The sequence below is a fragment of the Typopeltis vanoorti genome, chromosome 2, assembly GCF_054136105.1.
Source record: "Typopeltis vanoorti isolate ZY-2024b chromosome 2, IOZ_Tvanoo_1.0, whole genome shotgun sequence".
Lineage (NCBI taxonomy): Eukaryota > Metazoa > Arthropoda > Arachnida > Uropygi > Thelyphonidae > Typopeltis > Typopeltis vanoorti.
Window position 1 is genome coordinate 110,327,090 of NC_143550.1, and position 12,248 is coordinate 110,339,337.

General features: G+C 35.1%; 1 protein-coding gene across 1 annotated transcript in view; it reads left to right on the forward strand.

Annotated features, from left to right (window-relative positions):
* The window catches only part of LOC150109332 (cellular tumor antigen p53-like), a 202,845-nt gene that overhangs the window by 168,939 nt on the left and 21,658 nt on the right, over nt 1-12,248 (forward strand). The window contains exon 9 of the mRNA XM_090412619.1: nt 5,796-5,901. Coding sequence (XP_090268745.1) covers nt 5,796-5,901 — 106 coding nt within the window. The remainder of the gene's footprint in view (nt 1-5,795; nt 5,902-12,248) is intronic.

Sequence of the window (12,248 nt, forward strand, 5' to 3'; positions counted from 1 at the left end):
TCCAGATTATTTAAAATTTTGTGTGATGAAATGGATAGTGCACATAATGCACTTTTATTACATACTGAAGTGAGATGGCTATCCAGAGGAAAAGCATTATTGAGGCTTTTTGAACTTCGTAGTGAGTTAATGGTCTTCTTGATGTCACATAATTTAGGACAAAATTTTATTGAATTATTAAGAAATTCTTCATGGTTGAAGAATTTCTTAATAATATCTGACAGATATTTGTATACAAAGTGCAATGAAATTAACTTATCATTACAATGAAAGAATATTACAATTTTTAATACAAGAGATAAAATTGCATCTTTTGATAGGAAATTGCAATTCTGGATTTTTACAGTTGAACAGAATAATTTTGATTATTTTCCCACCTTGCATGAATTTTTGACTGAAATAAATTCTAAAGTAAATGAAGTATCTAACGTAATTTTAGAACACTTGCATGACTTGCAATCAACCATTTTGCAATATTTTCCAAAATCCAGTGAGGAAAATTCCTGGGTTCTGAATCCATTTACAGTGACAGCTAAGCCAGCAGGCTTCAGCGCAAGTGACTATGAAAATCTAATTGGCTTAATTAGTGACTCTGATTTAAAACAAAAATACAAGGAACTGCCAATAAATGATTTCTGGGCAAGCGTGTCAAAACTAGCTATTTTTGTTTTACTTCCTTTTACAACGACATATTTATGCAAGGCAGGATTTTCATATTATGCTGCAACCAAATCAAAGTCCAGGAACAGATTCGACGCTACACTAAATACGAGAATTCAACTTTCTAATATTGTTCCTGATATCAAAAGAATTTGTAATTCAAAGACCCAAAAACATTGGAGTCATTAATAACTTAATTTGCAATATATGTTTTACTATTGTTATGTGTTTTGTTTTTAGTAATTAACATTTGACAATAAATGATTGTTTTTTCTTAACGCTTAGATTTACTCATTTATTTTATTTATATTTACCTAACCTACAAAACCAGCACACAGGAGAAAAAGTCTGCATTCACTCGTAAGTACTTTTAATATTATAAATTTTTGGTGATCAGAATGGGATATGTCAATGAAAATCAGCACAAATTAATTTAATTTGTGATGATGTTGTAATGATGGTTTAATTGATGTTTAATTAATTATTAATTAACAATAAAATAAGCTAAATTACCAATTATTAATTAATACATTACAAAATAACCAAGGTGTTCCGTGAACATTTCAGCATTTGTGAAGTGTTCCGTTGTAGAAAAAGTTTGAGAAACCCTGTTGTACAGGACCCAACCACTTCACGATTTTGGGGGTACGGCAGTAAAACAATTCCACAGAACAACTTCTAGTTAGTGCACAAGACCAAACCAGTTAGTAATGAATCTGAAAACTTTCTGTTCATCTACCATAAAATCCTGCAGCCACTTATTTAACCAATTTCTGACTGGAGGGAGACCAAATACAGTGACGAACATGAGATTGGGTTCCCTCTGTGGGCAGTATGTTTGCAAACCTATCACTTCTCATTGCATGTCCCATAAACTGTTTTATCTCTTTCTCTCACATATAATGAATCACAAGCCAAAGAAATAAGATTTTACTACAGATTACAAAAATTCTCCCGCAATAAATAGTTTTTAAAAAATCATAAAAAGAACAAAAATGAAACTAAAACCAATCCCCAAAAATCCCCCCAACATTAATTCTTACCAAGAAAAAAAAATCAGTTTCCGCATCCACTTCACCAACATCCATAGCCTAAACAGCAATGTAAACTATGTGCACCATCACTTAAGTCATGTAAACCAAAATTACTTTTCTTATCAGAACCCCAACTGGTAACCTCAACTACCATAGTCCACCACAACTGCCCAAACTATGCATAAGGATGACATTGTGCATTCATCAGAACTAGCATACCATGGCAGAGATTGACAAATCTCTGCCGTGGTATGCCAGTCTTGAATCTCTCCTGTTTGATATGCTTTGGCTCAAAATTCTCTATCAAATGACCTACCATTTTTATATGCTGCTCTTTCACTCTTCAAACTCCATTAAACACTCTGATCTCTTCAACTATCTTTCTTTAAAAATCAGCTTTCTGCAGTTGAAATACCCTAATAGTGAGGTCATCCTTCTTTAGGACTTCAATATCCACTATTCAAATTGGCTTCCCTTCTTCAGTTTCACTGATCAAGCAGGAGTGCCAAGGTGTTTGCTATTAAGCAACAACCTAATGGCTATTGTCAATCTCCCCACCAGAATACCTGTAAATTCCCTCTAATTTGCCAACACTTGGTCTTTTCCTAACAAACTCCCCTTCTAAGTATACCTCTTGGTAACTCAGATCAAAATCTCATACAAGTCTCTCTTTTGCCACAGAACAACCTTCACTCACTAGTTCTCAATCTCATGTATTTTGGCACTACAAGGGTTCCAAGTGCGAGGACCTCCATGACTTCTGTTCCTCCTTCCCATAGTTTGACTACTGCTTCAGTTTTCCTAATCCAAACACCTGCTCAGACCAAATAACAGAAATCATCCACACAGGAATGAAGGCCTTCATACCTTATTTCACCCCAAATTCAGAGCCATCATCTATGCCTTGTTTTCAAAAATGAATGTGCCAACACAGTAAAAGAAAAAAAATCTATATATACCATGAAAGGCTCAAGACCAAAAACTCCAGCTGCTCACTTTATCTGTATTATAGCTCATAAGAGCTGTAAAAGAATCATCTCCAAATCAGAAGTCTGGTTCCTTGCCAAAGCCATTGGGCACAACGTTTGCCCACCCAGGTGTCCTCTGATCTCACATCCAGATGGTACTGTACTTGCCTCATCTAAAGACAAGTATGAATCTTTAATAACCTGAATACAAACAAGACATTTGTCCTGATGGTATCCCACTTTTGCCCCAGAACGAACACCTGTCCTGTATCACTTCTTCAATCTGTCCTATTTAACTAGTATCTACCCTACAACATGGAAACATATCCACATCCAGCTCATCTCAAAAAGAAAAAATTGTAGAACTCACATAGTTGCTCTCAACATTTCAAAAGCATTTCATTGAGTTTGGCAAAGGGGAACTAGATCACCAACTTTCTCACTGTTGCTCACTTCTTCAAGCACTACTAATTGCAGGGTCCACCTAGATCCTAGTCTTCGACTGGGTCTTTTTCCTGCCATCTAGATCAAACACCAACCTTTCACCTCCCATTTTGTTTAAGTTTCCATGTCATCTTAAACTGGCTCTGCCCATGCATTCTTTATTACTAATTATTTGGATCGACTACTAATTATCTGTTAAGTAGGTGTACTACACAGATGTAAGGATTAGACATCAGGCTGGAAATCCTAGTTGGTTTTCTGCATTCCTTATGAGTTAGGTGGAGGTGTCCTTCTATTCTGCTGGCCTGGTTGCCCAAGTGGGTGGCTTATAATGCTCTCCAGCCAAGAGACTGCTGGTTGGAATCCTGCCAAGAGCATGGATGTTTGTGATTGTCCTACTAACCAATTACCATATGTACTGCTGTGACACGTGCCCTGGCACAGTATGACCTTTGATGTTTTTGCACCATAAAAAATCAAATAAAAAACATCCTGTCTAGCTGTGATCCTTAAGCAGTCATTGGATATTGTTTCATAAATTAAAATATTAATTTCTGTCAGTGTTTATTATAGATATTCAGATAGAATCTGAATAGATCTTCAGCTTACTTATGGTTCATTTTATCACATTCAGTTATCTGAATTGTTACTTGAAACTAGACTGATTATTTTCCTCCAGCCATGTAATTCTAGATGCTTTGCACCTGATATATTATGTAATTGATGGCAATGAAGCTATTAATTCATTACAGAACAAGTTGAATGAATACAGTCCTCCTTTGCTATAGAGCATGAACAAATTCAAATTTTCTTAATCTGTCATTACTGGAAACAGTACAGTCTAAGTATAATAATATTTGGTTTACAGATCAAGTGTTGATAAATTTATTAACTCAACCAACTAGTTTCGCCAAACTTTAACTGTTGGCATCTTCAGGGCACAGACATATAGGCTTAAAACAATCTCACAATTATGAGTAACTGTAAAACTGACAAGAATAATTACAAATAAAATAGTATCGAACGTGCATGAAATGCATTGCGTGTACAAGATTAGCTAACTGTTGCTAATGAACTTTCTGTAGTTTGTATTGAAATACATTTCTTGTATGTTTAAAAGTCCTAATTAAGGTTTTCCATATCTCTGGGAGTATAAATCCTTGATTTCTGTTAAGGTTAACTGTAGAACGAGCGACTGTGGCTGCTTCTTTGAAAATTCTTGAATGGTAGTTTTCTTCTATATAAGGGAAACAGCTTTTGTTCCACTCGATGACATGGTTAGTTGTAGAGAAATGAGACGATAGGCCAGAAATGTCCTGTCTGTTGTTTTTGACATAGCCAATGTGTTCCTTTTGTCTGATTTCGAAGCTTCTTGAAGTCTGTCCAATGTAACTTGAGCCACATGAGCATGGAATATTATAAACACCAGCATATTTATAGAAAGGATGGTTGTCTTTTGGAGATCTTAGTAGTTTACGAATAGTTTCTATTGGTTTGAATGTTACTCTTATTTTGTGTGGTTTGAGGAGGCTGTCGAGATATAATAATAATATTATAATAATAATATTAATATTATCTGTGTAACATTAAGAAATCTATAATGGAGAATATATTAATGCTTTACAGCATAGAGTATTTTTTTAAAAAATAAATATATAATATGCTTTATGTTATATTAATTAAATTTTTAATATTAAAATGAAACTAATTTTTAAAATATTAAAAATAATATTAAGATTTTTAATATGCTTCTTATATATATATATATATATATATATATATATATATATAAAATATCAGAAGCATATTTAAAAAAATCGCCTGAACCTCAATAAATATGATTGTGTGAATTTTCCCAAAAATGGGGCAGGTGACCCATAATTCTTGGACTTCTTACACTTTGTCCATGTGGTTTGTGTGTATTGGCAGACAAAATAAATAAATAAATGAAAATCAGCTAACTCCTTTTATTCCCTTATAGGGAGTAGGCGAGGCCTTTATACTCTATCTGGCTTTTGGAGACTGAGTGGGCAGTTCAATCTCCACCAGTAGCCAATCAGAGATAGCTGGCCCGTGTCTATCACTAATTATAGCAGCCATCGATGAAGAGGCTGGCAAGCAAGTGCTGCTATCTCTTGGTACTTAACCCTAACAAGATATATTACTGTCTGAAATAATGTGGATACTACGGTCAATTTTCTTGAGTTTACGGGAGGAAAAACCCGCTTACCCGTGCCAGAGATCGACTAACTCTAGAATCAATCAAAGAAAGGCTTAGAAAAAGTTCCTCCAGTCGGCGACGGCTGGAGTCTTGAACTTAACTGAACTTAAGTCTGACTTTGAGCAACCATGCGCAGAAGATGCTAGTGCCACTTCCACTGAGCTACACAGGCCTGACAAAATATTACATCATTAAATATATGTTTAATTCATTCCTTGTGCTGTCTTCATTTCATTAAACCATAATATGAACTTATCGTTTAAGAGCATTGTGTTTATAGGGCTTTGGTTTGGACTCTTTGTTAGTTATGAGTTATAATGGTGCTTTTTTGCTGTATTGAAAGTTGACTGAAATTGCTATAAAAGCAGCATTTCATTGATTAGCTTAAGATGAGTTCAGTTTTTATATAATACTACTAATAATTAAAATATTATTGAAATAAGTAACAAGTTTTGTTCTCTTTCTTAGTTGGTGTCAGTTTTTCTACTTACATTTACAAGTTCATGTGCTGGGGAAGCTGTGTCGGTGGCCTCAATCGGAGGCCAATTAAAACAATATTTACATTGGAAAAAGAGTGAGTTTTTGTAAATTAAGCACTTAGTTTTGCTCTTATGAAAGCATATTTTGAAGAACAGTATCCAAAGTTTTTGATGGTAAATAAATACTACTGGAAAGAAGAAACCATCCAATTATAAGAATAATTAATATTATTTATATATATATATTCAGTGTTTTTTTTTTTTTTTTTTTTTTTTTTTTTTTTTTTTTTCCTAGCTAAAAAAGGTGCTGGGACTCGCATCTTGTTAAGCTTTTTATTAAAGAAAATGATATTCAAATCTTAATTTAAATGAAATATAAAGCAGCTGTTGCTGTCACGGAGTCACATAAATGAATTAAATATAATTTATCTTTAGTATTTTTTATTTTAGACATGATCAAATGTAAAATTAAACAAACAAATTAAAATATACAACCAAAGATCAAATATAAAAGTAAAAGTAAATTTGTCAAAACATTATATAATTTAAGAGAAGTTCATAGTGTTTTCCAAAGTTTTGTCTAATTCTTGTCGAACAAATCATCTCAACTCCTTTCTTTGCGCTTAATATCTTAGGCCAAATGTCGTCCTCTAAGTAACCACAGATCAACATACTTTGAAGGATCGAAAAGTCTTGAAGGTAGTCCAACGAGTTTGATGACTAAAAGTCCTGAAACTGTTTTAGTCTTCAATGAAGGTCTTGTTGGGGTGATAATTAAATTCATCTGCAGAAATCCAGTTCACATTCACTTGATGAAATGGCAATGGTATTCAGAGCATGTACTAAATGCAACAGTTTTTCTGGGTATGTCTTATCAAGAATGTATTCACAGAATCCACGAATCATTTCTCTTTAATTTAGTTGCAGTCTGATTGACAAATTTCTAATTTCCACCTCTCCGAATGTTAGCTGACCATCAGTATCATCAGGCCAATGTTTTTGGTCAAGCACGCGAGCCCAAAGTGCTAGCTCAACATCTTCGCAATCAAGCAACGTTTTTTCAGTTGACTCTTTCAATTTGGTATAAAATGTTTTGGGGTCAATAAGAGGATTATTTTTTGGAGCTATTTTGTGAAGTAAATTTCCACGAAAGCGCAGATCGCGTACAGTAGCACATCTATAATAGGGTTCAAAATTCTGTCTTCCTTCTTCAAAAACTTGTACAAGTGCATTTATTTTTTGATTTCCCTTGTAAAGGTTCATGTCACTGTCTTGCAGGTCCAAACTTAATTCAGACAATTCTTGGAGAGCGTCACACATCAATCCTAGATCCAATAAAAAGTCTGTACAGTTATTTTTCTTCCTAAGCCATCATAAGTACATTTATCATTTTTCTCTCCTAGAATCGTGCATCGCATTTTCAAAATGATGCACTAGAGATTCAAAATTATTCCACAGCCAGAACTGAACAGAAACTAGAAGACACCCATCGAGTACTTAAAATTCTTCCAATTTTCAGCAGCTCAACCTCTAGTTATTAATCATCATCAAATTCCTGACATGTACCCTCAAGGGGTGTACAGGATATGATGGTACTACATGAAAAATTTACATCATTAATAACTTCCTATCTAAAATTTTCCTCCAAATCAGTCTGTTACTTGTCAAGACTCCAGCATTATCAGATCTTATATTTCTATCTTCTAAGGCACTTTTTACTGTATAAATCCACCTATATCTTGGCCTTCCTCTGAGTCTTCTTCCTGCCAACCTGGCAGAGAACACTTTTAGCTCTGCCAGATTGGCAGGAAGCTCTGTTAAGACATTCCTGAATGTTGGCAATGTCAAGTTCTTTCTTAATTTTCATATGATATTGCCATTGATGTCATCTGTTCACTCCCCCTCATCTTTCTCAGGACTCTCATATCTGTGGTCTCTAGTCTTTGGTCAAGTGTTTTATTTCTAACCCAGCTCTCAGATCCACAAGTTAAAATTGGCTTGAATACTGTCTTGTATATATCTAATTTAACATTGTGACTAATTTCTCGGGGTGCTTAAGGGTCAAAGCTGTATAACTGAGAGGAGACCACCACATAGCCTTTAAAGGAATGCGGAGACCGACCAGGGCTTCTGAACTAATGTCCAATCCTCACCTTCTCGTGGTGCACCCTGTTGGGTATCTACTTGGATGCTGAACGAACGAGGATGGGCTGGCAATTTGGGATTTAGCTGACCAAATTGTATTCTTATTGGTTAAACCAAAATAAAAAAAATGATGGTACAACATGAGAAAATTACATGTCGGCTGGGGCGTTGCCCGGTTAAACAAGCCCCCCCCTCCCCGTTGTTTTCGCCAGGGAACCAGGACGAACAGCGAAAAGTCAGCTACTGGAACAAATCTGAAAACAAACCCCAACTCAATATCACCAGAGTTAAAGATTGGTACTATCAATGTAAGAAGTCTGAATGGCAAAGAAATGGAGCTAGCTGAAGAATTAGATAAGTACCAGATCGATATAATAGGGGTGACTGAAACAAAAAAGACAAAAACTGGTGAGATCTTTCTGAGCAATCAATACAAATTGTTATATTCAGTCAATAACAATCAAGGAAAAGAAGGAGTAGCCGTAGTATTCAACACAAAATACGAGGCTAATCTTCTTGAATGGCAGTCAGTCTCAAGTAAAGTAATGTGGACAAATATGAGAATGGGGAACTGGACAATGAGACTTATTTGTACCTATGGTCCCACAGAAGGTTCTACTAAGGTAGAAGTGGAGGAATTTTTTGAGGCTTTAGAAAAAGTAACTGACACGATGAAAAAGGAAAAGTTGGTCCTTATTGGGGATCTAAATAGCAGAGTAGGAAATGATTGTGAGACATACAAAAATATTTTGGGAAAATTTGGAGAAAAGAGCAAAGCTAATAATAATGGCAAATATCTGTTGGATTTCTGCTGAGGACATGGACTGGTTATTACTAACACCATGCTCCAACATAAAAATGTGCACAAATTCACATGGAGAGAAGAGTCAAGGAATAAGAAAAGTCGCATTGACTATGTTATTGTTAATAGTGATGTTTTTTCCCTGGTGCATGACACCAGAGTGTACAAAAGATTTGAAATTGGAAGTGATCACTATTTAGTCTTGAGCAGGATAAAATTGAATTTCATATTGAAAAGAATGACATGTAAGAAAGTTTTAAAGCAAATAAAAGTTGAGCAGCTCTCAGATGTAAACTGTAGACTAAAATACACAAAGATTATTGAATAAAAATGAAATAGCTTGAGAACAGGAATCAAACCTTGGAGATTCAGTGGCAAACTCTGAAGAAAACATTGATTGATTCTGCCAGAGAGGCATGTGGTGAAGTTGTCTGCAAGGATAAAAAAAATCAGAACTCCCTGGTGGACACAGGAAGTTAAAGAGGCAGTGAAGGAAAAGAAGAAAGCATATCAAAAGTTCCTGGCAAATAAGTCAGCTTGTGCTTTTAGAGAATATAGAGACAAATGCAAGAATGCTAAACACTGTATAAAACTAGCTAAACAAAAGTCATGGGAGGACTTTGGCAAGAATATAGAAAATAAATATCAAGAAGGGCCAAATATTCTGGAGGTTTTCGAAGAAACTTAGGAATGGAGGAAAGAGTGCTGTAAAAGGAATTAGAGATGATAAAGGTGAAATGAAAACGGAAGAAAAAGATATCCTTGATGTATGGAGTAATTACTTTGAAAAACTGCTAAATGAAACAAGCAGTGATGACAACACAGTGGTAAAAAACACTGACCAGGTATGCGGTCAGGAATAAATATCCATTCTTGAAGTAGAAAAAGCCATCAAATGCTTGAAATGTGGAAAGGCAGCAGGAGTAGATGATATTCGACCAGAAATGCTGAAGTATGGTGGTATAAGAGTCTTACAGTGGCTGCACTGTGTAGTTCAGAAAGCCTGGACAGAGGGACGAATTCCCGATGATTGGAGTAGAGCTCTCATAGTACCCATATATAAAAAGGGAAATAAAACTGAATGTGAGAATTACAGAAGTATTTCCCTACTGAGTGTTCCTGGCAAGATTTATTCAAGTATACTTGAGAAACGGTTGAGAAGAATTGTGGAAGAAAAGCTTGGTGAAGAACAAGCTGGATTCAGGCCAAATAGAGGCTGTCCGGATCAGATCTTCACTTTACGACAAATAGTCGAGAAAGCATGGGAATATAACAAAGATCTGTATTTAAGTTTTGTCGATTTTGAAAAGGCATATGACAAGGTGCCAAGAGAGAGAAGCTATTCAATACGCTGCAGTTATATGGTGTCAATGGGTCATTATATCAAGCAATACTTAGTCTTTATTTGATTTGTAAGTCAGCAGTTAAAATTGAAGGAAGTACAGGAAGATGGGTTAATGTTAAAATCTGGCGTGAGATAAGGTTGTACATTATCTATATGGATCACATTATGAAGGAAAGTGGTATTAAACATGATATCAGAATTGAAGATTTTAATGTCAGTTCTTTGCTTTGTGCGGACGATGTTATAATTCTAAATAAATCCGCTACAAGTCTGCAAGATTCTCTGACTAAATTGAATAGCTGTTGTAATAGATATGGTATGAAGGTCAGCAATAAAAAGACAAAGACAATGAAAATAGGCAGAATCATTGAAAATGTCAACTGTGTTGTGAATGGAGAACCTGTGGAACAAGTTAAACATTTCAGCTACTTAGGCACGATTTTTAGTGAAGATGGTAAATTCAATATAGAAATAGACAACAGAATCAGCAAAGCTGGTATGGTGGGAAGTCAATTGAATAAATTCATATGGAATAAGAGAGAAATTAGTCAGAACACTAAATTAGCTGTATACAAGACAGTGTTCAAACCAGTTTTAACTGATGGATCTGAGAGCTGGGTCAGAAGTAAAACACTTGACCAAAGACTAGAGACCACAGATATGAGAGTCCTGAGAAAGATTATAGGTGTGAACAGATGGCATCAATGGCAATATCATATTAAAAATGAGGATATTAGGAAAGAACTTGACATTGTCAGCATCCAGGAATGTGTTAGCAGAGCTAATCTCAGGTGGTATGGTCACTTAAACAGAATGAGCGAAGAAAGATTAGCAAAACAAGTGTTCTCTGCCAGGTTGGCAGGAAAACGACCCGGAGGAAGACCAAGATATAGGTGGATTGATATGGTACAAAGTGCCTTAGACGATAGAAATATAAGATCTAATAATGTTGGCGTCTTGACAAGTAACAGACTGATTTGGAGGAAAATTGTACATAGGAACTTAGTAATGATGTAATTTTTTTTCATCTAGTACTATCATATGCTGTACACCCCCTTGAGGGTACATGGCAGGAATTTGATGATGATGATCACTAATTTCTCTCTTATTCCATATAAATTTATTCACTTGACTTCTAACCATACCACTTTTGTTGATTCTGTTGTCTATTTCCATATTTAATTTACCATCTTCACTAAAAATTGTGCCTAAGTAGCTGAGATGTTTTACTTGTTCTATAGGTTCTCCATTCACAATGCAGTTGATATTTCAGTGCTTCTGCTTATATTCATTGTCTTTGCCTTGTTATTGCTGGCCTTCATACCATGTCTATTACAACGGTTATGCAGTTTAGTCAGGGAATCTTGCAGATTTATTTAGAAGTATAACATTATCTACATAAAGCAACGAGCTGAGATTAACATCTCCAATTTTGATATTAGGTTTAATATCATGTTCCTTCATAATGTCATCCATATAGATAATAACAGAGGGAATAATGTACAGTGGTATCTCGAACCTCTATAATTCGAACCTCCAGTAATATGTACTGCAATTTGAAAGAAAAAAAAAGTTTTATTTATTACGTATTATTATTTTCTGTACTAATTCCTGATGATTGGAGTAGAGTTCTAATAGTACCCATATACAGGGTGTCCCAAAATTCAAGCAAGAAGTAATTTTGATAAAAAAACACAGTTTTTTAATTAAAAATTGTAATTTCTTATTGATTCATAAAGTATACAGTTTAGGGTTATGCATGGAATAGCATATCAGGTAAATGGCCTCCATGGCTTTGCCGCCACATACGCACTCTTTTGTCGAAATTTTCCAAGACCGTTTTGCATAAATGTGGCTGAATTTCGTTGATACAGCGCTCAATATTCTATTTCAAGGCGTGAGTAGTCGTGGGCTTGTTTGCATAAACCTTAGACTTCAAAAAACCCCAAAGAAAAAAGTCCAACGCCTTTAAGTCACATTATCTAGGCAGCCAATTCTGATCACCAAAACGGGAAATTACATGACCAGGAAATGACTCATGCAGTAATTGAATTGTTTCTCGGTCTGTATGGCATGTGGCACAGTCTTGTTGAAACCACGTCGTCCACATCCATATCTTGCAATTTAGGCACAAAAAACTGGATTATCTT